The sequence below is a fragment of the Onychostoma macrolepis genome, chromosome 17 (genome assembly GCF_012432095.1).
Source record: "Onychostoma macrolepis isolate SWU-2019 chromosome 17, ASM1243209v1, whole genome shotgun sequence".
NCBI classification, from domain to species: domain Eukaryota; kingdom Metazoa; phylum Chordata; class Actinopteri; order Cypriniformes; family Cyprinidae; genus Onychostoma; species Onychostoma macrolepis.
In genome coordinates, this window is record NC_081171.1 from 9,374,358 (window position 1) to 9,401,798 (window position 27,441).

Below are 27,441 nucleotides of genomic sequence, written 5' to 3' on the forward strand. Positions count from 1 at the left end.
TAAGTATTTGATAGGTGTAGCTTTAAATATAGATAGGACATCAAGCGTGACACCAAAACAAACAAATTTAGGCTGAACGTCACCTCGTTCGTTTTGCCAAGTGTGCTTAAAAAGTGAATGATGAAGTGGCTCTGGAACTTGTGGGCCCCTCTGACTGAGGACCTATTGTTCTTGCCATCTAAATAAATAAATTTGAGTCTGTGATATAAAAAATGGTAGCCTCTACAGAGCTTACACTCTCCCCATAACAATGGGCAAAATGTCTGCCTGGCACGTTTGATTAATATGCTTGCATATTCTCTCTTCCTTTCAGTTTCAGGTGGCTTTTGTTTGCACCACGAGCGGGAGAGTGAGAGAGCAACAGAAAGCCGTCTCTGATAAAATGTACAGAAGTCTATGCCTGTCTGTCAGTATAAATGCATCAAGGCGGCTGAATCCTTTTGGACGGCATCAAAAGTGGGCATAGTTTTTCATGGCTTGATTTATGAGACACAGACACTCGTAATAGTGGCTTGAGCGTTTGACGTCCCACAGCTGGCTGAGTTCTGACCGGCTCTGAGCATGGAAGCGCTCCGCTTCCTGAGCATCAGATGAGCGTGTTGTGTGGGAATGTGTTACTAGCTCTGTGATTGTGATATACATGCCTTTTTCGGTGCTATTTCATTAGAAAGAAAACCTTTGCTGGGAAAAAAAAGAGAGATGCTAAGCTTCAGGTGATATTTAGTCGTTTCAGCTACCCATAATTCCTTTCCTTGTGAAAATATTAGGTAATATCTCCCTGATGAGATTTGCCGATAAAGGGTTAGCGATGCTTAGACGGGCTCCCAGTGGACATCATCATGTTAATCTCTTTTTACCTGCAAGACGACTCATTTTCTATTTCCCCCCCTTTTTTAATTAAACAACGGACTAGCACCACCGCAGTGGCCGAGGATCACATTTTTAAAATTCCGCCACCGCCGCCGTGTGCCACGATGATCCCTGTTCTCTTCTTGTTAACAGCTTCATTTGCACATGCACCACGCTTTATGCTCACACACACCGTGCACGCATTTAGTAGCGTTTTAAAACCTTTGCATCTGCACAGAAGCAAGCGCTCTGCAAGCTAAAGCAGCTAAATATCCTGAACAAGATGGCTCTTTGTTTTTTATTTCACAGGATTTTGCAAAGGCCTTCAGGCTAACAGAGCTAAAACATGATGGTGTCCCTCGTGGAAGAGTGCTTTATGGCATACATTTTGACACAAAGCTAAACAAACAGGTCGCAGAGATGTTTTTAAGCAAGAGAAAACAGGAAAACTAGAGGCCTAGCGCAAGGCGGAGGCTTGAGGTTTGAGCCTCAGTGCGTTTGACTGTGGGTTACAGATTAATGACAGACTAATTAATTCCTGATAGATTCCTGTAAGCGTCGTTGCTACATGTGCATGTGTTACACAGGCCTTTTGCGAACGTGAAATGACTGAAAAGACGGCTGTCGTTGACTTGCTACCTCTTTGCCAACCTGTTTGTTTGTTTGTTTGTTTGCGTGCCGTCTGAGTGGAAGGCTCAACCCAAATCCAGCCTGTCCTACTCAGCTAGCCTGCACCTCTTGTTTTGTGCTTGGGTAACGGGTGGGTATTTCTGAACTGGAGTTTGTGGGCTGGTGTGGTCAGGTTTGTGTACGTAGCAGCGTGACTAGCGAAGCCCCCACCCACTGCTTCTGCTCTTGTGCAGCTCGGGCTGATGGGAAACATAGGAAAATAATGCACAAACAGTAAAGCGGAGCTTTTATTGTTTGATTAGGCCCTTTCCCTGGCTTTCATTTTCAGCACGCTCTGCCCTCAGCGCACACAGTTCTGTGAATGGCTTTAATTGGCGCGGGGTAAATCTTTATATCTGGACAGCATTATAAAGTCTTTCAAGATTTAAATAGGAAAATTTATGGACCCAGTAAAAAACAATATGAAATCCGTTAAATGGTGTGTGTTGTCTAATTAGGCCCTAACAGTTGCAATGGCTTGAAAAACCCTCCAAAACCTGTTTGACTGTGACTTTTCATTCTGGTATCGCTACGGAAAATCTCAACAGTTCAACTGTGAGCCAAATAGCGCTGAGCGTTAATGGTGGGGTTTGCAGGGTGACAGTCCGAGGATGAAAGGTACGTTAATGCGGGGCTGCTAAAGCGTTGTTACGTAACTCGCAGACCTTTGTGTGTTTTAGAGGGAAAGCCAGACTGTACCGTGATCAGCCAAATACCTGTCAACAGCAATTTGGTTCCTCACAAACAAAAAGACTCCGTTAAGTATGAGTCAGAGGGCCCCTGAACAATGGTGCGTAAATCCAGAATGGAAAAGGATAAATCCAAAACTGTGTTAAGACGTGCCTTGTGTTGCGTTCGTTTTTGGAAGCCATGTCTTTTTTTCGTTTTATGTTTTACTGAAATCCCATTAGTGTTCATTCTGACTCATATACATGTAGCCTTCTTAGGTTAATGAGGCTTATTTTTAACATTACTACGTTTTACTGATTTCAGGATGTCAAGGTAGCATGTGCATGAAAAATATAGTCTATTTCTTGCATTTTTTTGCATTCAAAAATAAAATGGAGGTATAATAGTAAGTGTGCATTTTATCCAAAGTCGAGATTTCATTTCATATCATCCTTTTTTAGCTATCTATAAATATTATTCAGGCTTTCTTACTTCCACTGTCCCTCACTGTCTTTCTCTCTGGCTGCCAGAGAGTGCTTGATAAAGACAAATAACATTTGACATTTCAGTGGCCCTGATAGAATTATATGGAGTATTTGTTGAGGGATCAGAGAAAATCATGAGCTGTAATGTTACCTTGGTGACAGCATTGTTATCACTGGTGGATGAGAGTGTGTGTGAGAGCGTGAGTGTGTGTGACTGTGAAGAATTGCAGACTCTCACCTGTTTGCCTAGAGCAGGAAACGTACACCATCGGATCTCGGGCCTGCGTAGTTCAATCTCATACCTTCCACAGAGTTATTTAAAGAAAAAGAAAATTCTGTCATTTATTTATCCCCTTGTCTTTCCAAACCTGCATGACTTTCTTTTTCTGTGGAAAGCAAAACGAGACATTTGGAAGAATGTCCGAGCTGCTCTTTTCCACAGTTGTTTATATATTCAGTCTTCAAGTCGTTATTCACTGAAATTTTGCTTAACAATCACCGTTCTCCTTTATTCTCCTGAAAAAAAGCTGCTTAGACATTCTACACAGAAAACTTCATAGATGTTTTGAATGGTGAATAATTGACATCTTGAAGCATTTAACTCACCTATGGATTAGTTCAGACTCTATAGGCAAATCCAAGACTCTGCTGTATGTTTACATGATTACAACACCTGGTGTGTGTGTGTGTGTGTGTGTGTGCATACGGGGGTCCCTTCTTTTGAAGTGCGTACTAGCGGCATTGCTTGCAAGCAGCGTGTTTCCTGTGGTTGGCACAGACAGAGCAAAAGAAGGGGACAGAGGGAGAGAGAAAATTTCAGCTGCGCACGTTCTTTACCACTCTGGTTTTTTTCTCCAGCTGTCACTTTGATTCAGGTCTGTGCTAGACCTATGACACATTAAACTAACGCTTTCCACTAGCGCACCTCAAATTCTCTCCCACAGTACTAAGAGGCTGCAATCTCACTCTAACCTCCTGTTCCGCAGTTTGAGAGCTTATAACGGCTTATAACTTCTTTTTTTATTGTATAACTTATTACCTTCTTGGTGAATTATAGCTGTTTATCTGAGTCTAATACAAATGTCAAAAATATGCTCTGTGGTTCATGTTGTCTTCTTGAACTTGAAGATCATTTGAAAATTACCTCTTCCTGTAGTAGTGTTTGTTTGTGTATGCATGTGTGTGTGCGTATCTCTGCTGGTGCAGCTTCCCAGGATGCACAAACGCGTGACACACAAACATGCACGCATATTGCTCATGTACATGCCTGCCAGCAATCTTCATTTATTGGTTCAAATGCATATGCTTTTTTTGTGCATGTGCTCACAGGTGCAAGTACAGTTACAGCTATATGTAAAACCGTTTTTGTTGTGAGACCTTCCCCAGCGATAGAGAAAATTATGTACAGATGAGTCACAAAAATCTTCATATAAAATTATTTGAAGCTTTAAATTAAAAAAGGAAAATTATAATCTAAAATTATTATTATTATTATTTTTTGTTTAAATTTAAAATTTTTTAGTAAATTGTGACATTGGATATGTAACCTCCTGACAAAAGGTTTTCACTTCTCACAACAAAAATAAAATAAAATAAAATTATAATACTATATATATATATATATATATATATATATATATATATATATATATATATATAATTATTATATATATATATATATATATATATATATATATATATATATATATAATGCAGTATAATTGATTTAAAAATACTTATATTTCAACACTTAATACCTCTATTCATAATACCCAAATATCCAAAAATGTCCGTGATTCAAAATAAATGAATATTAAAATTTAAATAACAAAATTATTTATTTGAAGTAAATAAGTACAATGTAGCCACAGTCATATTTTTAATGCAGTGTATTGCATAGGTTGATGAGTCTCTGTGCAGGCCTTTCTCTTTATTTACATGCAGACTAATTTAATGCACAGATGGCCTGATATTGCTCGAAGGGGGTCTGTGCTCTACTCCTATATGTCTGAGTCGGGGGGGCTGGATCTGAGGGGGGTTCAACTACCTTAGTCATCTTCCTTATTTCCTTCATTATAGTGCAAAATCTGAAAACAGTGGCATGTGTGTGCAGATGTAATGTGTGTATATATATATATATATATATATATATATATTGTAATGCTTTTTTTAATCAAAATGCTTTCTTAATATGATTGCAAAGTCTTTAGATGCTGTTGTTTAACAGGATGCACATCTGAAGCTGCTCTAATGTAGTGTGTATCGTCTGAAATAAAGATAAGAGGGGGGTTTAGTGGTTTCGTTTTCAAAGCTGCATTCTGAGCTTGACATTACAAATCTGTCTGCATTCATAATTTGGACCGTGGACAAATTGCAGATGGATGCGCAGGCTGCTCGTAATTTATCATCGAAAATTAGTGGTTAGCCGGTTCCTCTGGGAGATGTAAACAGGGCTACCTGTGTTGTGTGAGCAGCGTGGTCCGTTCCTCCATCTTTGTCTCTATTGCCGTCTGTCTCTTCTCACGGCTTTTCTCAAAGAGGCTTTTAGGCCTCATATTGGTGAAAAGCGTGTACAGTACTCAGGCCAAATTTGAAAATTAAAACATTCTAATAAATTAATTCTAATTTGTGTTCTTCCACAGGGTTGTTGTTTCTTTAAAAACATCCCACATTTGTCCTTTAGGCTCTGACAATTTGAGAATTCCTCCCTTCATTCTCCTCCCAGATTTATGTGCACTTCAAAAATCCGCACCTGCTCACTGTGTGGCTCTAAGTGTTGCTATGGTAGTGTTTTTCTTCTTTTTTTCCCCGCTTTCACCCAAATCATGCAGCGTGTTGAGTAGAGAGAGCATGAAAGCAGTGACAGGAAGCTGAAGAGTGTAAAGTGGCAGTCAGAGAGGTGTTTGTCTAGATCTTATGATTAGTATGGCGCAAGGATAAGCTGTCAAATGTAACATCAACAGAGCTGTCTGTCAGGGGGTCCCGAGGGGGCTTTGTCAAGGGCCTCTACTGTCTTTGATAAAACTGCTCTTGCACTCGGCGTTGGGCTACAAAGGGCCAATTGTGGCCGCGTGCTGAAAGGTGAGGATGAAATTTCAAAATGGAGGCAGAGGGACCGAGGTTGTCCGGCGTACTTTGTGGTTTGAGCGCCCACCGCTCCACACTGTTTATCTAGGTGACAGAATCAACCAGAAGATCTGGAGGGCCTCTTGCTCTCATGGCTGTGCAAATATCTCTCACAGCCAAAAACGGAGCCCTCCCTCCTTCCTTCTTGCTTTTTTTTTTTTTTTCTCTTCTCCCTTTAGACTTTCTGTTTCAGGTCTGGCGGTCTCATTCTCAAGCTCACAAATACTGTATTGTATATTAATAACAGTGCCTTGCTGTTGGGTCTCGGCCTCACATATGGATGTTTATCAAGAGTTGGCTGGTTACAGGACAGAACACGCCGAACTGGAGCGAGGTGCCTCGTGTGTGGCCGCTGGGATGATTAAATTTAAGTCAGCCTTTATTTTCTGCTCTCGAAGTTTAGTGGGACTGTCATGGGACGTAGGTGAACGCTCAAACGGGCCCCAACATTAATTTCCTTTATTTTAACAAGCTGCCAAATAACGAAATGCTAAATGACCTGACCCTGAACTCTTAGAAAATGTGTGATTATGTCTCAAGTTCCACGCCATTTGTATTTTATTTCAATGTGCTGATGTGTTTAAGTCATTTTATTTTATTTTTATTTTTATATGAATTAGTGTGCGAAGGCAGTTAGGGATGCATGGATAGATGGAAATGCAGTGGCAAATTATGAGCTAAAGATGAATCAGTGTTTGTTAATGCATTTAGTTTGCATAAAGTGACTAGTGCATTTCTGAGTGAAGCAGAATATTAAGCAAGAAAGACTTGATTTCAGTGAGACTTGATTTTGTTTTTGATTGAGTGAGGGTTTTATGTTATGCTATGATATTATTGGTTAATAATATTTTGGCCCAAGTATTTTATTTCAGTTTCCCTTCTAATTCTATGATTTTTCAATGACTTTAAGAAGACAGGATAAAGATAAACGCATGCATTAAATTTGCATGAAGTGACGTATTTCAGAGTGAAACAGAAACAAAAAAATATTTAGTTGTTATTATTATATTATTAAATAATAATTTTCACTAAGAGGCTAGTATTTTATTTTGAATTCCCATGCTGATGTGTCTGAATTAATCTAAATGCATGAAGTGACATATTTCAGAGTGAAACTTGAGATTTATAATAATATACATAATCTGAAAGCTGAATAAATACGCTTTCCATTGATGTATGGTTTGTTAGGATCGGACAATATTTGGCTGAGATACAACTATTTAAATATCTGGAATCTGAGGGTGCAAAAAAATCAAAATATTGAGAAAATCGTCTTTAAAGTTGTCCAAATGAAGTTCTTAGCAATACATATTACTAGTCAAAAATTACGTTTTGATACATTTACGGTAAGAAATTTACAAAATATCTTCATGGAACATAATCTTTACTTAATATCTTAATGATTTTTGGCATAAAAGAAAAATCGATAATTTTGACCCATACAATGTATTTTTGGCTATAGCTACAAATATACCCCAGCGACTTAAGACTGGTTTTGTGGTCCAGGGTCACATATTATGTGGAAAATAACATAGGGCGGGACTTGTAATTATCAGAATCTGAAATCGAGTTAAGCACATTATTCTGTGATATTATTGGATAATATATTTCCACATGGCCTTGGTTACATCAGCAGAAACAAAACTAATTTGAGTGGCTGAGTAAGTTTAAATCCAAGTTTAAATCTTTTTTTTTTTTATTATTTGTTTAGGCTAATATGCACTGTTTATTTGTGCACAGACGGAGCATTTGTTAAGAATTTCCTATTATCTCAAAATGCTTCTCTCTTTTGCTTTGCCCCATAGCGGAAGCTGAGCATGTGGATGCGGGACTGGCCGTGGCTGATCTCCACTCTCACCCTCACCCGCTGCTGGATCCCAGCATGCCTGGGCCTCTGCCTCCGGGCCTGGGCGACCATGACCTCCTCACCTGTGGCCAGTGCCAACTAACCTTTCCCCTGGGGGACATTCTGCTCTTCATTGAGCACAAGAAAAAGCAATGCCAGGGTCTGACGACTGGCCACGGCTGCTACGACAAGATGGCGGACCGCAATAGCCCCTCGCCGCCCCGCGCAGAGCTGAGGAAAGTGGTGGAACCGGTCGAAATTGGAATCCAGGTGACACCTGAAGAAGAGGACGAGAGACTGTTGACGCCCCCAAAAGGAATTTGCCCCAAGCAAGAAAGTGGCCTGGCAGGTAGGTCAGACTCTCCCCAGAAAAGTTTTGAGCAGGCATACGAAGCTGACGCTAATGAACTCACACGTTCTCTCGCGCCAGCATGTTTTCTAATACTTAAGTGCGCAAACGTACACTTAGAGCCTGCAGAGTTGCAGACAAAGGGAGACACGCACTCATTTACCTCGGTAGGACTCTGGGCGTCCTGTAGTGATTGTGATACCGCTCATCTGCGAGCCTCAAGAGAGATTGTTTTTCCTTCAGCTGATTTCATTAGGGGAGCCTACGCCGTGCAAAGTGAAACATCACATTACTGACTCAAAGCCCTAAAACCCCCTGAAGGACTCTGGTAGTTGAAACAAATTGTGCAAGACGTGACAGAGAACTCACCCTACTTTCATGGAGAAATCCAGCCTGAGCCATCTGCTTAAAAGGTGAAAAGCTCATTAAAATTCAAATGCTCAAAAAAAAAAGAGGGTGAGCGAGAGAGGAGAGGAGAGAAAGAAAGAAATAGAGTAGGATTAAAAGAGTGAGTTTCCTATTGAATAGGGGTAAAGAGGCAGTTTAGTTTAGTCCAGCTGTAGGGAGAGAACTCTCCCAGTTATCTTACAAAACAGCGCAGTCAAGTCCTTCACAAAGAACCCGGAGGGATCTTGGGAAATGGGTCTCATAAAATAATATTCTAGGTTGGACAAAGTTACCGGGGGAAACGCAGGGGAGCGGCTTATGACACTGCCTCGGTTTTTAATAACGTCGTTTTTTTAATGCCTCACAATCCTTATTTGCGAAAGTTACCCGCGGCATCGGAGACAATTTATTCCGTGCCACCACAATGCCTCGTGTATTTAAATGTCTGTAATAATGAGGCCGCTGCTAAATTACTCAGTACCTCACATGATGCAGGCAGACTTCACTCCCAGACTGACTGGCTGGCTGCTCACACCGAGAGAGTGTTGGCGTCAGTTGTGAAATATGATGCAAGCGTCCACACAGTTACGTGCAAACTGTTCCACTACAGTTCATCATTGATGTTTCCTTTTTTTTTTAAAGACTGACTGGTAAGCGTGCGCTTTGCTAACCACACACAAAAAACAAACTTTAGGTCAGGGTTCAAAAACGAATGTTTTAGTGCAAAGACACACACACACACATCATATCATTCTCATAGTTTGACTGTATTATATTATATAATGATTGTAGTTTGAGTCAATTTCACATGGGTGTTTGCGTCTCTTTTTTTATCTTTTGTAAAAATACATACATTTTTGTTGATGTAAACCTTTAAATGACTTATTCTGAATATAATCAATTTCTGTTCTTGACAAAATTCTCTGTTTGTAAATGTTAAAACATCAGCTTGTATTTTTAAGGATAAAAAGGAAGAAGGACACTATTCATGTTACTTTTATTGCGAATTAAAAAAAAATTTGATAGTATTAGATTATCCAATTAATGTTATTTCAGTCAATGCCTTCTAAAATGACTAAATCTCTCTTTCGTTTGTGAAAAGATCCACACTGAAAAGTAGTTTTAATCTCATTTAAACTTCAGAATTTGAAAAATGGCATATGAAAGGTGAACATTTGCCTTTGTAAATCATATTGCAGTTAGCAAGAGTAAATTTTACACCTTTCATTAATTCGGGGCTGGAGAGGGAGGCAGTTCGCAGAGAAGAATATAACGGCAGATGAAACATCCTCTGAAAGTGATTAAGACGCTTGCATGTCAGCTTGAGCATGCGGCTAAACACTCACAGGCTGCCTTGTATTCATAATTGCCTCCCAGCAGGTTAAAGTATTCTTTTATGCTAAACCTTTCCCGTTCCATTTGTTCTCGACGTGAAACAGAAAATGACACGCAAAAAAACACTCAGCCACTCCGCCTTGAAAATAGCAGTGGTACTCTTGCTCGGCAAAGCACAGATCATTTTTCATGAATTTCTTTTTTTTTCTTCTATAATATATCCATCTGCCAGCTTCAAGTGGAGAAATGAGAGAAAGCATGAGAATGCGGGAGAGAGAGAGATGTTGATGAGGAAGACCACTTCTGAATCCATCAATAAGATTCCAAAAGCTAACTCTGATCAGACCGACATTATATGCGCAAGAGTTCCCTGCTCTTCCAGACCCTCACATCTTTTTTTTTTAGGCCAGAGTGCATTTTGATCTTTTCATTAAACCGTCCGAGTAACCTTGACACACAAGCAATGTTGTGACAAGTCTTAAACTCCACCGCTTCATTCCCACACGTCAGCCTCCATCACATCAGCCCTCTCTTCTTGGCCTCTCACATGTGATTCACAGATAGTCCAACAGGAAGAGCATCATTTCTGGCCTTCCTTCCTGAAGTTAACGTTCCCAATATCACGGCTCATATCTTGCATACATTACGGGCCTTTAGGAGGAAAATCATCCAAGTGATTCTTGGTTTTTGGCTGAGTGAAGGTACTAAACGGCAACTTCATTAAGTCACATATAAGTAACTGTTCTCTAGAGACTCCGTGATGATAACTAAACATTGTGTGCTTTGCTCCGGAAACCCTATAATCAGTCGAAAAAGACCTTGTGATAAAGTATTCTGATTACTGAAATTGCTTTTAGTGATAATTCTCCCAGTAGCTTTTTCTTTATTAGTGTGTATGAAAAAGTCAACGTTATCTATGACAATATGGGACAGCCATTGAAGAGGAACCACTTGAGGGTTGAATTCAATATTTCTCGCATAAATATCAGCAGGACACAGGCTCGCTCGGCACTGTATTGTATTGCCACTTAGCCGTCTTAAGTTTCAGCGGAATTTAATTATATTTAATAGCCCTAATTAAATAAAATATGACATTCTGCATACCCTCAGGCGATAGGAGCTGCTGCTGGGGGCATTGGGAGGGCTTGGTTTGCGTGCACGAGCCACTAGAGCCCCTCTTGTGTCACACAGCTAGGTTAAAACAGTTCAGTGGCACTGAAAAATAGGGCCCTGAGATGGCCGACATAGTTGCTGTTACCACTGTGCACCATTAAGCAGTGCAAATGTGAAATACATACATAAATAAACAAATAAATAAGACATTTACCACCCCTTAATGCATCTAGATGGCTTAGCCTGCTGAAGCTGGCCAGGCATTTAATGGTACTTGTTATTTAATTATAGATCTCAGATAGAGGTGCTATGAACCACGCTGCATTGTTCGCTGTGAGGATGCCTTAATTAAAGAGCAATAATTTAATATGATCTCATGAACCTGAAACAAAAGGATTATGAGATAATATTATGCATAAAATCTTAGAATAGGTGTTTTTGGTTAAGGTAGGCTCTGGTCTAGATAATACATATTCATGTCTAAATACAGCTGGAATAATCAACATCCTTCAGGGAATGTGAGCTTCCTCTCCATCTCTTTTTATTTTGCCTACTGATGTTTAATTCTCAAAATCTGCTTTTGAATTCGCAGTCACTGACTTTATGACATATAAGTGATCAGATGCAAAATTTGTACGTTTTATATATGCATGTGTGATGGTGGAAGGAAAGAAGATTGTGTCAAGCTCTGTTTGTCATCTGTTTGTTTGTGTTCTGCAGCACCCAACAGGGACGGTTGTGTTTTAGTTTTTCAAGAAAACCGAATCAGATGTGGTGTAAATAAAGAGCGTAAATAAAGGCTTATTTCTCAAAGTGTTTGGTGTTGGTTGTAATCAAGCTCTTCTTGGTGTGCATGTGTGGTGATGCAGCCACGTACCATTCCAAACCAATGTTGCATTTGAGGTTGGCTTAAAAATCAATGTAAATAAGGGTGACAAATAGAAAGCAAACATTTCCTTAAGGGTTTTGATTTGTCCGGATATATTTGGTTACAGTACTGTGTTCACATGACCTTTTTTGAGCTTTATTTTATTTTTCAGTTTAGTTTTATTTAGTCATATTATGTTGACTGACATAAGTCAAGACCTCAAGTCATCAAGACTTGTTTTAGACATTTTTAGTTATATTTAGGTGTGTTTAGGCTAATAAGAAGCAAGACTAATCTGAATTCGGTATGCAAATACTCTGTCATCGCTGTTACCATCTGAATGCTGAACATTCTATCAATGTTACTCTTTTTCAATATTAAAAATATAAAGTTTACAAAAAACAACAACAACCAAAGTCAAATGATCTAAAACAAATATTTTAGATCATTTGATTTATACATTTTTGATAATTCAGATTATTCTTTTAAAATAAAGTTTAAATGTTAATGCATGTTAAGCAGTTTAGCAGTTAATTGAAGTTTAATACTTAGGGCCATCAGTATTGAGGAAGGAATAAACATAAATATTTTATTACTGTTGTTGTTGTTGTTGTTATTAAAAAGTGACTATAAAATGCCATACAATTGCATTAGTGCTCAATCTCAGGCTGCATCAGTTAGCTCGCATTCTATCACCATAGGAACGCCAGCAGGCAATGTGGTGAGATGGTGGACATGTCTTTTGCCATGATGGGCCCCTGTTTCTGTCAACGTTTCACTCTCTCTCTCTCTCTCTCCACTCACACCATCCAAGCACACTCACACAGCTTTACACGTCTAACAAGTGCTGCGACAGGGGGAGTTATTTCTGACCCTTGGCTCACCAGATCGTCGCGGTGAATATTTCATGAGACATGCTATATTTATAAAGAAATTTACCTCAAACACTTTTCTCTCTCACCCTGCCTCTCCTTGAGAGTGATCACACCGCTGGGCCCCTGTCGCTTCATAGCCCGCACCTGCCATTAATGCCGTCTCGAGTCTAGTGCCAGAACCGTTTGTAGGTGTTATGCAAATCGATTCATCAGGAGCCAAAACGCTTGATGTTCGGGGCCTGACATCTTCAGTATCAGCATATTTGATGGTCACAGATTCATTGTGAATGGTAATTAAATGTGCTCTCAGTCATTTTTTTTTTTTTTATTTCATTTAAAATTTTAAAGCATAAAGGAATGAATAGTACTTGAATTAATAGAAAATATGTGTAAAACAGACCCCAATCTTATCAGTATTATTAAGGGCGCCACCATGTTGTGATCACATGACCAGCTGAATACGATCACATTATTACATTATTTTAATAGACATTTTTGAAAACTTTAGCACAATGCTATACAGTAAAACATTAAAAAAAAATTACCGCATGCATTTTTAATTATTCAAATATGCAAATTGTTTACATTCTATTTATGGAGCACACTGTAAAATAGTATCAGTGTACTGAGTGATAAAATGTGGTTATTGTGTCTCAATACTGAGATTGTGGTGTATCTCTCATCTCGGCGCTTTTAATGCTCTGGAGAACGATCCGGTCCTGGCTTTAGTGATACTGAGCCCGGCCGGTTCCTGTTACGTGCCCTCACTTCCTACCTATTTTTGAGATTTTGCCCAGAAAGATTTGTTTCAGAATTTCACTTGCAGTGGTGTGGTGCCAGCATGGTTTGCCAGCTTTGTAACTGTGCATTATGTGCTTTGTTTCAAATGTTAGCATTTATTTATATTTCATCTTTGTTTGTTATTAGGCATTAGGTTGACTAGGTTTCATGGTTTAGTCTATCTTGCATGTACAGTTCACATTTTCTCTGATGTAATGTCTAAATTCAATATTTACAGAGGGGAATTGAGAGAACATGCGCTGCCTATTAGATGTTTAACATTGTTATAAAGCAGACAAAATTTTGAGTACATCAGAAGATGGTATATTTTTCTTATTTTCTGCCCAGCAGAGATGAACATGCATAGTCCAGAATAAACAGATATTTGGATCCTCCCTCGCTGCACAGAACATCTCAATTGAGAGTACATGTCCCTCTCTCAGAATCAACATATACACTGGGAGGGCTCTTCAATAAATAATGACACAACACAGGCGCAGAGATATCGAAAACATGCTTCCATAATAAGACACACATGCCATTTTTTCAATTAAGATTCACAAAGGCTTGGCAGGAGGACGGTCTGCCCTGGTGCAGAGGCTATGCCTGAATCAGTGTGCACAGATAGATGTTTGATTTAATATGTTGCCTCAGATACAGTTCTCTTGCTGGTCGTCTTGTTTTATTCCCTTTCAGTTGTTTCAGTAAAGCCTGAAGTCAGACCAAGCGGCCGTTTTGAAGTGAAAATTGCCCATTTTTGTGTAGTTTAACCATTTTTTCCTCACTTTTTTAAATGTTGGAATTAGCCACATTTGCTATTGGTTCAGACATATAATGCAGCATTTGTCTTTTTTTCCCCCATATGTGCATTACAAATTTGCAGCCTGGATATGTACTTTGAAAGTTGCATTAAGGTGCAAGCAAACAAGCAGGGATTTTTTTGTCATGTTTTCCTGGACTAGATGTATATTGCACCTTTTAAACTTATCAACACTTAAGCTTAACGTCCAAATTTGCATTAATAGTTTGTTTACTGACTTAACGTGCTACATTTCTATATTTGCATTTGGAATAATTTGCATTTTTACATTATTGCGACACGTAATCAAGCTTGCAAAATCAATTCAATTTATATGTTTAGAGCTATTAGTTTCGTGGCCGTCAAGTAAAGTAGAGTGTCTGGTTTTAGCAATATCTCTCATAATCGGCGGTTGATTACGTGGCCCTCTGCGGCTCATGTCAAACCATCCTCAGTAGCTATGACACGGCCTTACATGCTGCTAAAGCCGTTCCCTTTGGTGAACCAGACTTTAATTTCTTCCCTCCTGTGTGTTTAATCCACTACTTCAAAATTCAGGAAAGTGCTACCTTTACTTAGCTTTTGAAATGCCTTCCAAATCCTTGCATTTGGGTCGTGTCCAGCAGCGGCAAGAACAGGAAAAGCCAGGAGGAGTGAGAAGCTGAAAACGAGAGAAAGAGAGAGAGAGAAAGAGAGAGTGAAAGAACGAGAGAAAACAGTTTTAGTCATTAATAGACCATAAAAAAGGAAAGCTGCATCCATGTTCTTCTCAGCATCTTGAAATCCTTTTCAGATTTTTGCCTCGTTGCTTTTTTCAGTTAATCACTTTGCATGCACTCATTTAAATATTAAAATTTTCTTTAATCATCAAAGGCAGTGAGCCTCATGCATATTCATATCCGCATCCCCCCCACCCCCCCACGCTTCCCCCAGAATTACAGGTTCATTACCTCGCTCCAAAGCCAAACAGTCATTACCAAGAGCCAGCTTTTTAATTGCGGATGCCTGGCCATCATCGCCTTACTGCTAAGATTTAAACTTCCATAAGAATATAAAAAAAAGATTTCCCAAGTTTGAAATAACTTAACATACTTGTTATACATTCTCTGTGCCTTGGAAAAAAGTACAGAGTCTGAGAGAGAGAGAGACCGAGAGCGAGAGAGAGAGAGAAAAACCTGTTCTTTGGCTGGAGCTCTGAATATTTGTCAAGAGGCTTGACGAAAGTTGCATTTGCATAATGACTTTGTAGTTCTGCATTAATAAAATTTGCATATGAAGCCGTGTTAATTACTCCTGATCAGGCTTTTTTGCATTCATGCATGGTAATTTTCTGCGACTTGCGAGAATTGATGTCCTGGCGTCAGGGCTGTGATTGGTGGCGGTGGCGCTTGTGGATGTGGGGATTTGTGTGTGTGTGAGTTAGTGTGTGTTTGCGTATTTGTGTTTTAGGGGGGGTCAGGAGGAGATGGCGTCGGATGTACCGGAGAGAAAGAGGAGATGGCACATTTGTGTGTTTGTGCGGGCCTCTTTATTGCATCGCTCTCTTGCTGTTGTCTCAGATATCTCCTGTAATTGGTCTAAGAAAAAGAGCAGTCATTTAAACAGCTTTCTATGTAATGAAACGTCATAAAGCAAGCAGAAGAAAACAGCCCCTCAACCGCAGACAGGCATTTCAAATCTATTGTTTGGCCTATTTATTTCTAAACAAGAAGACTGTTCTCTGCAATAGAGTGTCTTTACCATCTGAATGGAGGACGTTGGGAGAATAGAACCAAAAATAGGATCGTTTACCTTCTTAATTTTCATTTTGTTCCAGATCTTCCTGTGCCCTCCCCCGTCCCCCCCGTAGTCTCACACCTGATTGGTTTAATCCGTCTTATTGCTAGCATGCAATTAAGTAACATGTTTACATTTCGCTTTCTTTTCTTGGTTTACTTAACGTCAGCTTGTGATCTTTTTTCATCCTTGCAAACCTTATGAAATGTTTCTAAATGCGGTGTCTTTTTACTTGCTTGTGTGTGTGTGTGTGTATTTTACCTTTAAAATGAGCTCCATTTTTTCAGTCCTTAGGGATTTGCCTTAATTTAAGCATATTAATTTGTACACTTTTCACTAATGTTACCTTTCCACTGATTTTTCTTTTCCCTTTGTCAAAGCCCTGCTGGGTTCAAGCATTTGCCTATGGAATTTTGGCCCCTCGCTTGTGGTTTGGCAAAGGCATCACACGACAATGTGTGTGCATGTGTGTAATTGTGTCCGGTTGTGTGTGTATAAGTGAATGCCCCTTGCTAGCAAGACTGAGAAGTGTATATGTGAGTTTCTTTCTCTCCTTTTCTTTTTCAGAAACTGGTGGTCTCCTTGTCATTTTGATATAGCGACAGAATTAAACACAACTTTTACCAGCATGAGGATTCTGGGGCTGGTTCCAAAACAAAGAGATGTGTTGTGAGCCAACAGACGCTCAGCATATGAGCGCTATGCTGCAATGCACAGAGTGTGTGATGGCTCTGGCATACCTGAAGCCTGGCGCTTTCTAAACGCTGCCATGTGTGCCATCAGTGTTGTGATAATGGCCGAGAGAAACTTACAACACCACTAAACCCTCAAGGGCAGCGTAATCATAGCAAGTCAATCAACCCGCTCATATTACATGCATCAAATCAGACCTTAAACATCAGAGCAAGTGATTTCTTTGAGGAGAAGGAGGAACTAAATTGTATGAAATACTTGAAAAAATAAGTATTTAGAAAATCATATATTATTAATTTAGGAAAGCAGAGTTGAGCCAATGTTGGCTCTCTTTCGATTTGTGTGTTGGACTTTGAATTGAACTGGTCACACCCCACAGGAAGTTGAATTGAAATGACAGGAAGAGGAATGTACTGAACTATAAAAAATATATATATATGTACTTTCACATTGGCCCTCAAATTTAATTTATTCAATGTAATAAAAAATCTTAACCAAATATTAACCAATATTATCTAATGTTCAAAGTTTGTCCAGTTATTTGAATTTATTTCAGTACATTTTAATTCTACTTCCTCACATTTTAAATTCAAATTCAGCATTCTTTCTGCTGCCCCAATTCACCCCCAAATAATTTGTAGTTTATCGTTTTTGTCACAGATGAGGGACTAACAGTCTTCCCAGCGATCTGTAAAGAAGTAAACAATTCCCTCCAACTGTAATTGTGAGAGTGTAATCTTGTGTGCTCTGGACTGCGTACAAGCTTTAAGAGGTTACTATATCCCACATGAAGACATCAAACAGTCCCTGTGCCACTTTGTGGCTGTCGTATGGCGGGATTTTCGTCTCTCCCGACCACAGGCAGGGAATAAACTTGTCACTAATTTGGACTGTGAGCGCTGGCAAGGCTCTGTGCACACGCTGGTGGCTTTCGCCCTCACGCTGGCCTTTGTTTTATTTATTTTTCCGTTTCTTTTATTGTCAGCAGAGATGTACACAGCACACAGATTTCTCCTGCATGGCTCGTGCGGAATTATTCAAGGTAACCAACAGCTTTTAAATCCTCTTAAGATTTTCAAGTTGAAGCCACTTCTCAAAACCAAATACATATAGGTGGTATTTTGTATTTATCTTCATTTGTTTAGCCCCGTCCTCCTCCTGCAGGTTTGAAAGCTGCAGCGCTATTCAGGAAAACTGAGCACCTTCCCGGCTCGCCTTTTGCATATCGTTACAGAGGCTCCATCAAACTGACAGTGTTTGTTTTGTGAACTAGTCTCCATGAAGATTTGAATTTGTAAAGCGGGGGAGATGCCGGGGACGAGAGCGCATTGTAAGCCCCTCAGGCTGGGTCTAAGCAGGCCTAGATGGCAGTCCCTGTATACCTCCCTCTAAAGCCGCTTTGGCAAAAGTGGATTGGCACCGCAAACAATGGGGCGGGTGTAGAAAGCAGTGGACAGGATGGGATTACCAGGTTAGCGCAGGTTCCTCCCAGCGTTTGCACATTCTCCTGGGCCGTTCAGGCTTTTTGACACGGCGCGTCTGAGAGAATTAGTCCATCTCGCCGGTTTAAATCCGAACCGTCTAATGAAGCCTCTCAAGCCTGGAATACTTCCCACAAAAGGGTGTTGCCATTTAGCAGGAGAAATCACCACTTAACAAAAGCTAATTTTTCCCTCTGTTAGCTCGGGAGGATTAGGGGCCAGTGGTTGAATAATACAAAGTTTGTGGATCATGCGGAGAGGTGGGGGAGAAGCTTTTAAGAGTGAAATTAAAGCCCGGTGACAGTCTACGGAGGGGCTGTTTGTCACTGTTGAAGGTAGGAAGCGTGGCGGAGTGCGTTCGGAAGGACCGGAGCGCTCTATGGAGATTGCGTGCGCTGGTGTGCGCGGGCGGGCGGCACAGCTTGACGAATGCGTGTTGATCCCCTTGTTTAGGGGGTTTTAAGTCTACCCAATTTCACATGCTAACGGTCGCAGAGCAGGCCCTAGACATTCCATCCTGCCAGAGTGATGGCTCTAGCTGCTTTAAGCTGAAATGCATCCTGCAATATTGATATTTGTTCCCCATGGACTTCTCTCTCTTTCCCCCTCTGCTTTATACTGTCCTCTGTCTTTCTTCTTTTGAAACCCCCGGCATGTAAAACAGCAAAATGCCAGGCCTGTGTGGATATGGCAGACCTATAATCATGCTTCTCTTACAGTAATTGCTCTCGTCTGTGGAGTTTAGAGAAAGCGCTCTATCAAAGCGCTGGCTGGAGCAGGGGATCACGCGCTGGCATCGTTCGATTGTCCCGTGAGACGCTCTCAGGTTAACCCTTTCACTGGGACAAACCGATTGGCGTTCGGTGAGTCTGCAACCGTTTCCAAACTTTCCGTCCACCCATCCCTGTTTAGGTTTGGCACACGTAGCTTTCAAGAGTTTATTTTGTTCCTCTGTGGGTGAATTCTGGTGTTACTTTACTATTTACTCTACAAGCGGGACTGTCTGGGTGGCAGCGTGGTGAAATTAGAGCAAGTGTCTGCTTTTACCGAGCGCCGCGTTCCCCCCGATTACTCATCAGAGGCTCAGGCTTGCGCATTTAATCCAACCTCTGTCTTTATCAAAACACAATAAGCTCGATGAAACACATCAAATTATTCCCCTCGAAATTGCATGAAAACAGTGGTGCCTTTAATCTGTTAAAACAATATGGCTGCCCATGCTAGCGTTTTCCTCGCTTAAAATAAAATGGATTACTTTTTGAACTCCTGAAAAACAAAAATCGGCAAATAGCTGCGCTTGTCTGATAACTTCATATCTTTGACAAAAGCCGCTGTTGTTGCAACCTGTTGGAAGGCAAAACCACCCATTGGCAGCCTAATTCATTTGCTAGCTCAAGGACCTTTTAGCTGTAAACAATGCTGGACCTCAGCCAACGGCAGTCACTTATTGTGCTTTAATACACGTCCTTCTGATTAGACGCAGGAAAATAAATCACTTTCTTCAGCACTCAAAGCCACCAGAGAAACCCGCCGGTTAATCCAGCGAAATTGCTTGTGGCGGTTGAGCGGAGTAGAGAAGAGAGTCTTGTTATTTTAAGATGGCACCCCTGTTGTCTGTATAGAAAGGTGTTAATGCACCTGGCATGACTTGAAGGAAAAATTGAAGATGAAAGGCATATCTTTCAGGTAATTGAGCCACTTTTGTTTACTTACCCTCTCTAGCCTCCTAATTAGGCCAGAGTTTTCTTAGGAAAGCATTATTTGCATGTGGGCAGTTAGGCAGTTATTGTGTTAAGCCACCCTGTTAACTTACCTCCATGCTAAGTCTTTACGCTGTATCTTTATGTGCAGAATTTTCTTGTGTCCCAGGTGGCCACGTCTTGGTCGGGAGAGATCTGTAGACCCCAGGCTGGGAGCATCGCTCTGTCCGCAGTCTGTGGCCCCTGTTGTTGGAAGAGGATGCCATGTGGAATTTTGCCTCTGGCGGAACTTTGGCCATCTGCCTAATTTGAAAGTGAGAGGTAGCATGTGAAATTAAATTAAACGGAGGCCAGTGCATCAGCCCAGTTTAATTGGGGCTGGAGAGTCAACTTTCTCTCTCTTTTCGCCAATTCAAACATCTCTTACCTCGATGGCACTAACCGATCTTCTCTCTCTCTCTCTCTCTCTCTCTCTCTGCTCAGTTGGGCTCAGAAATCAGATAAGAATTGCAAGACTAAATGAGCATCATTAAAGTTAATCAGCAAAGCTGAAATAAAGCGGAAGGTAATCGGCCTCGTCCTTAGATGGTAGTGATATCAATCAACCCTGTTTAAACCTGAGGTGTGAAATGAGTGGTGTGAAGTCGGTCAGTAAAACTAAGCAGCTCTTTTAACATTCTGCTGGCTAACTTTTTCACAGTGACCTTACAATACATTTCCTTGTTAATCAGTTTTTAGTGTTGATTCACAGAGTTTCATCACCTTATCCCATGTCACATGACCATGGTTTTGAGTGCCCCAGTCAAGACGGTGTTGTCTGTGCAATTACAACCTTCGACGTTTAAAATGTGTGCCTGGCCGTCCCAGCTGGCACGGCTCCCTGCCTGCCCCCTGCACATTTCTGCACACACATCACAGGGACCTTTTATAGTGCCCTGCTCTCTTTGTGAAGGGATTGCTGAATGCCCAGCTTTTTATAGTTACATTTAAAGGGAGTTGGATGCCTGGCCCAGCTGGGGCTCATTATGGTATACGCCATCCAAAAATGCACGTGTAATTAATTCGCTCACACAGGCCCCCATCTTCCCCTCGTTGCTTCGGCTCCCAAGACCCGCCTGGCCTCCGCTCTGTGCTCCTTCTGCATCTCTGAAGGACTCCTCGGCGGACCGCACAAGTCTCTGCTCATGATCAATAACCCAGCAGAGCAATAACATGCATGTGGATCACCCTCTAAAATCCAAGGGTTGCACTGGCAGAAAGCACTTGGCTTTTAGTAATTTCCGGTTGATGTGGAATAAAAGAGAATGAATCATTATCCTTTCAGTTTGCACAATGCCTTTTTTTCTCCGTCTCTTTTCTTGCAGTCCTCTTTGGGTGTTTGAGACACTTTGACATTATTTCAGGGCCACGCTCAGCCATAACAGAGCTGGAATCAAGGGAAGACAGTCCGTTTTGGCTCTTATTGTGACATCGTTCCCAGGCAGTGATGTAAATTCTCTCAAATGAAATGAATAGCTCAGCTAATGCAATTTTTTTGAAGTCCATTTTTTCCCTCTGTGCCGAGGCAGTGCCAGAAACCATTGCTCTCTTTGACAGTGAGCATTTTCCAGTTTTCTAGTGTCTGACTGTCTCTGTTCCAGCTCTCCTTGATGGCATGGACTGGGGCAACCTAGTTAAACGTTTTAGCGGGTTTACTTTCTCATTTGCTAAATCCACACTGCACTTTGTACCACTAATTTGACTTAAAGTACATAAAGTGAGGAGTTAAAGCTAGAGAAAATGTGTCATTCTAGTGTTTTGGAACATGCTAGCTGGTTTCTGGCTGATAATTAGCTGGTTGACTGACTTCCAAAAACCAGCTTGACCATCATAAGATGTCAAGACCGGCTGGTTTGTTGCTAGTCCAAGATTGCCTAGCAGCTTGTACCAACTAATGACCAGCTAAACCTACAGTACCATATTCCAAAACAAATATTTACCAGCTGTATTTTATTGGAGATTGTTTTTTTTTTTTTGCGAATTCTAATAGGGGTTGTTCATCCAAACTGGAGTGTGAGAAAGTGATGATTTTCATATTGTTCCAAACTTCTATGACTTTTTGAAAAATGTTTTTGTTAATTTAATGAAAGTCATTGGGGTCTAAATGGACAACTGGGACATTTTTCAAAATATCTTATTTTGTGTTTCACAGAAGAAAGGAAGTCATATGGGTTTGGAGTGACATGAGGGTGAGTAAATGATGACAGAATTTTCAATTTAGGTTGAACTATCCGTTTAAGATTAGACAAATTAACTAGCTATCTCAGGGCCTCAGGGTACTATTAGTGCATATACCAGGTCCATCAGAACAAACAATCCCATGAATTTAATCCCAATGTTTATAACATGCTAGTATGGCAATGGTCGACCAGAAGCGCGGAGTTGATATTTAAAGTTCTTCCTTCGCTGAGGACCAGGTTTGGGGAGGAGAGATGGGGGAGTTTGAGGAGCTCTGTTTCTGGCAAATGAAAACAGATTGGACTGGTTATGGGAGAGGGCCTGGTTTTAGTTATACTGGAGACAGGCGTACTGTGTGAATGCCATACCCCCCACTACCACCACCCTTTCCTCCATTTACAGTCTCTGACATGTTTTTTCCAGCATTACTTTCTGCTGTGCTCTTTTCTTAAGCTTTTTTTTTTCTTTGCTTTTTTTTCCAGCCCCCTTTTTCACTTGGGAATTAAACAGAAGGAGAGCAGCTCACGGCTCCTGTAATCATGCTCACCATTTTGAGACATTTATTTTTGTTGTCAGGGAAAAAATTGGTTGCAAAGAGTTAAAATCTCACTCACAAAGAGCATTTTCAAGCGTGTGGTTTGACACGCTGAGCATGCCAGGGTTCATGCCGCTGAGAGTCATGTGATTATCATCATCTCTTTGACATTGGGGCCATTTTACAATTTCGACTCACGGTTATAATCATCCCATGAGAAAATGTTTTCTTTGTGCTGACAGGGAGGGGTATTTTGTTTATGCTGACCCAATTTCTCTTATTATTTTGTCTAGCTGAATGCTCCACAGACAGGGATACCAAACACTGCCTGGGTAAGGCAGACCTGGCCCCCTTCGAGCGTGCGTTTTAAAAACTCCCGGCCTGTCAGTACACAAACCTCTGTGTTTTGTTTGCTAATTGAAGCTACATCATCCTCCGTGTTTGGTCTGGCTCAGTGATTTAAATATTTCATGCAGTTTGCAGAAAGGCTTTAGTTACAGTCTTTTTTGTGTGTTGCTCTAAAACAACATTTACATTCAGTTGCAGTGCAGCCGAGTGCCACGGAAATGAAGTGCTTGTGCAATTAGTACGTTATTGCTAGCCTTTCCTCCCTGGTCTGAAGTACAGAGTGGGCCGGGACACAATGGCTGGTGCGATTATTGGGTGCATTTGGTACGCCTGATTACATTTTACAGGTGCTTGTTAAAGCGAGCCTTTCACACTCCCGACTGCCTGATGATAGGAAGCACCTCTCGCACAGGTCATGTGTTTATGTAAGTGCGTATGTGTGTGTGTTTTCACCACTCCTGAGGTCCAACAGCCTCGGCTGCCCCCTGTCTCTGCGCAGTCCATCAGGTGCAGCTTGCGTGTGATCAGGCCCTTATATGGGCCGTTTATGATAGAGGACACACATCCTCCTCCTTTCTCCAGCCCCTGGATTCCTACTCTAACCCATGTCTGGTCTGAATCTGCTCTTCCAGGACACAGCGCACAGGTTCTCTCTGTCTCAGCAGTGTAAACACAGAGACCTCGGCCAGAGCGCATGGACGCTGCCTCCGAAACCACATAAACACACCAGGTTTGTTCATGTATACTTATGAGTTGTTGACTGCTAATGGTTTTAAAGGTGCTGTTAATTGTTGTTAGCCATTCTGGAACGTCTATTACTACACATTTATGATTATCAGATAGAAAGTTCCTGAAAAGTTCCAAAAAGATCTGCTTGGATGAAAAAATGCAATCAGATGTTACTGTCAGATAATAGGGACATTTTCTATGTGCCAGCACTCTTACAGCACCTTTTAATTTAGCTAGTTACTCCAGACTGACCACAGAAGGTCTACCTGTGTTCCAAAAATTTTGGCAGTTTTTGAATTCAAATAAGATATTATTTAGTATATTTATGAAAACAGTGAGGGAGTGAGTGAATTTACACTAGTGAGGCAAATGCTCACAAATTGTCTATTTTTTGAAGGTAGTAAGGGATTTAGCTGGTCTGTTAGTATGATTATGCTTCATAAGATATCCTGCTTATTTTTCGGATGCAAGCATCACCTGGCTTCATACACCCCACAAAATGCACCTCTCTCGAATTTCTCCCAAGCTGGCATCTCTGCACCAAAATTGCTGGGTAAATAAAGGTGCCCAACCACAAGCCAAAACCTAATTTTTGCTCTGCCGTGGGAGACATTTTTACACCCACTACTGAGGCCGAGTGTAAACGTGTTTAGACCGATCAGTGAGGCAGATGTTTGAGTCACCTTCCTCATACATTAGTCTGACAATTGCAGTCAGTCAAGAAGTAACTCAGGATTCTGGATTTATTCTATAAATCTCTGCCTATAGCACAACAGTTTCACAAGTTTTTAATTCTTTGAAACAACCTAAAGGATTTATTTTTTATATAGTTCAGAGGTTGTTCTTTCAATTAGGTATGAGTTTTGTCTCTGATGTCCCTTACATTTACTTTTGGAGAAATAAAAATAAGAAATTATACTGTTGCTGCCATACAGTTGCTATAAATATCTGATTTGATTTGCATAGGCCAGATAATGTGATCTTGGAAGAATTTGATGGGGAATGTTTGAGTTCATATTGCATTCTGTGATTTTAGTTATTTTAGTGAATGGGAGCACAGTTTGTGAGGTTTCCTGCAGGGTACCTGATAAAAGTACTTTGTTACTAATATTAATTAATTGATTAATTATTTTATTTATTTAATGAATATACATCAATACATTTTAACAGGTTATTGTGTAGATGTAATGGCAATGCCTGTGGCCCAAAAGACTGGAGACTCATTACATCATACAGAGCCAGAGAGAGAATTGAGCCAATAAGCGAGGCATATCATGTGGGGATGCTCCCTCTTGGGCCTGTACACTTTGGACCCTCTCACTCTGGCATGAGGGCAGACTGAAGAGGCTGTCCAAAAATCTGTTGGTTTGTAGTCCCGTGCAAATCAGGCTTATGGTGCGTTCACAGTGGAAGCACCAGTCATGGCATTGATGCAAAAAACACGGTTAGACAAAAACATGACATGAGTGGCAACAAAACAAACATCCTCGCTTTAAACATTTAGACCATGATTTAACAATTATTACAATTGCTAATATTCACTAAATGGATGAGATTATCTGTAATTACCTTGCCAGTCACTTGTGATGTTTTTGTTTGATTTAGCGCCCAGGGTTTTGCGGCATTCAGAACTGAATTAAGAATGCTATTTTTAATTCCTGAATGTGAATTGAGGTAAGCTGAATTGCTATTTGAATATAAGGAAGAGGAATTTAACTGAAATTTCAAGAAATTCCATATAACTGTACTTTTTTATTAGAATTTTGATTGTTGGTTTGGCAAAGATTTGTTTGAGTTTAAAAAAGCTCAAATTTAAACATTCTGAATTTTGCCTAAACTGTTTGGTACCTAATATTAGCATTTGCTTTGACTATATATTTCTATTGATACTATTCTTATGTTTTAAACTCGCAACATTTGCAATTCTGAGAAGTTCTCTCTTGCATTTTGAGGCAGGTACAAGCAGGCAGGTGAGGCTGGTGCTACTTAAGACCTGTGTAGCAGGATTAGGAGGTTTGAATTGCCCCCCTCCCCCAATCTCATCTAAACGCTGCCCACTTCCACACTCCCCCCCTTCTTCCCAGTGCTGACCAGCCTGATGCCGATGTTAAGCCATGTCTGTCCCATTCACCTCTAATCCTTTTAATTTGTTAACATGACACAGGCTTTCATACACAGAGCTGCTGACTTAGGCCTTCCGCATTAGCTCGGGTTCCTCATCCAGAAACTACTGAAAGCATCTACCTTTTTCACACTGTCGCACACACACGGCCACACTTGCACACGGGCACACTTATGGTAATTTTAAAGCCTTATTTAAAAGCTGATGTTCTCCAGAGGGAGTAAATCCAGTGGACTGGTAATGACAGTTTGACATCCACCTTTCCCCCGTCCGCAGAGAGGATGAAGGGAGATGAGACCTTCTGTTCTCCTCTAGCTCCCTCTGCTTGACAGTGACCCAGCGAGCCACGGTTTCCTGACACGATGTTCAAAGTTCTGACCCACACGCGCGTGTTTGCACACACTCCCTGCCTATCTACCGCTGGCCTGTTTTGGAATGACATGACCTCATTGGAGAGAAATTGTTAATTCTTCTCTCCGCCTTGCCACTTTGCTGTCACTGGGAGAGTTAATGAATTTAATTCATTCTGATTTTCCTAAGCTGCTCAGCGTTCGTTTAAATTCATAAGAAATAATGCCAGTAACCCTTCAGCTTCGTACCCCCTCCCGACCTGCCTAATCCCTGCCTCCCCTAATCTCACGTGAGGAGATGGGCCGCGGCGCTGCCACATGCACCCGGATTTCGCTCCACACGGCAGAGGAAAGGAGAGTGCGTCTTTGTCAGTCAGGGGAAAAGCTTTAACACAGACAGTCATATAAATGTCAGTTCTCACGGTCATGCACTTTTCCTGTCAGAGATGAATATAAATAACATCCTTTGCGTGAAATTATGACAGGATAATGGACGTTCATGTTGGTTTATGGGAGTAGAGGTTTTGGCATTTGGTAAGGGCTCCGTGCTCCACCTTAAGCACAAGTCGAAATGGCTAATCACTAGTGGTGAACGTTTTTGAGAACTCTTAGTTTCAAACTCTGACTTGATTTACTGTTTGCTGTTAAAGAAGATCTAGTGCTTGCAAAAAATGTCTAGGTAGCCCAGCAGTTCGCACCTTTAGCCGTGCTATTCATGTGGCAGATACCAGATTGAAACTGCAAAAATTATACTCTCAACAAGAATCTGTGTATTATTTTCCAGTTAAAATATCCAAAAAAATGAGTGAATGTATCTTTAATACGAGTCTATTTTGTGCTATTTTACTGGTAATATTTAATTCAGGTGAATTTCTTGTTTTAAGGATTTTTAGCTATTTTGACTACTGAATTGTGAGTCCTTTCTTCCTTTCACCTCCAGTCCTGCTTATAAATAAAATTGGCGATAATGACAAAATAAAATAAAGACAAGATGTGACATATCTAGTTAACAGAAAAAAAGGAAAAAAAATAGGGAGAAAAAGTGGGTGAAAAGTAGTGAAGTAGTATTGTCCAAACTGCTGAAGTGTGTTTATCCTCTTGAACTCAACCTGTCCAGTTGGGGATTTGGCAGATAGGAGGCAGAGAATGTAAAGCAGATGTTAGCTGTGGGAAATGGCTGTGCGCTGTCCAGTCCAGGTCTGCACTAGTATGTCAAGCAGGCTGTAAAAAACAGCTGCTTCTAGATTCCTTCGCCTCATTTACACTTAGTAAATCACCCATGATTCCCTGCTCTCCTGCTGAATGCTATCTCTCCCCCTCAGATCTGCCCACTGTCTTTG

The 27,441-nt window shown here is 40.8% G+C and overlaps 1 protein-coding gene across 8 annotated transcripts in view; it reads left to right on the plus strand.

Annotated features, from left to right (window-relative positions):
- The window catches only part of bcl11ba (BCL11 transcription factor B a), a 65,670-nt gene that overhangs the window by 23,630 nt on the left and 14,599 nt on the right, over window positions 1–27,441 (plus strand). For 7 of the 8 annotated variants that reach the window (XM_058749590.1, XM_058749592.1, XM_058749591.1 and 4 more), the window contains one exon: window positions 7,604–7,993. In XM_058749590.1, coding sequence (XP_058605573.1) covers window positions 7,681–7,993 — 313 coding nt within the window. In that variant the 5' untranslated portion in view covers window positions 7,604–7,680. Of the gene's footprint in view, window positions 1–5,687; window positions 5,754–7,603; window positions 7,994–27,441 lie in introns of those variants that run through there. The other variant, XM_058749594.1, reaches the window with a different exon arrangement.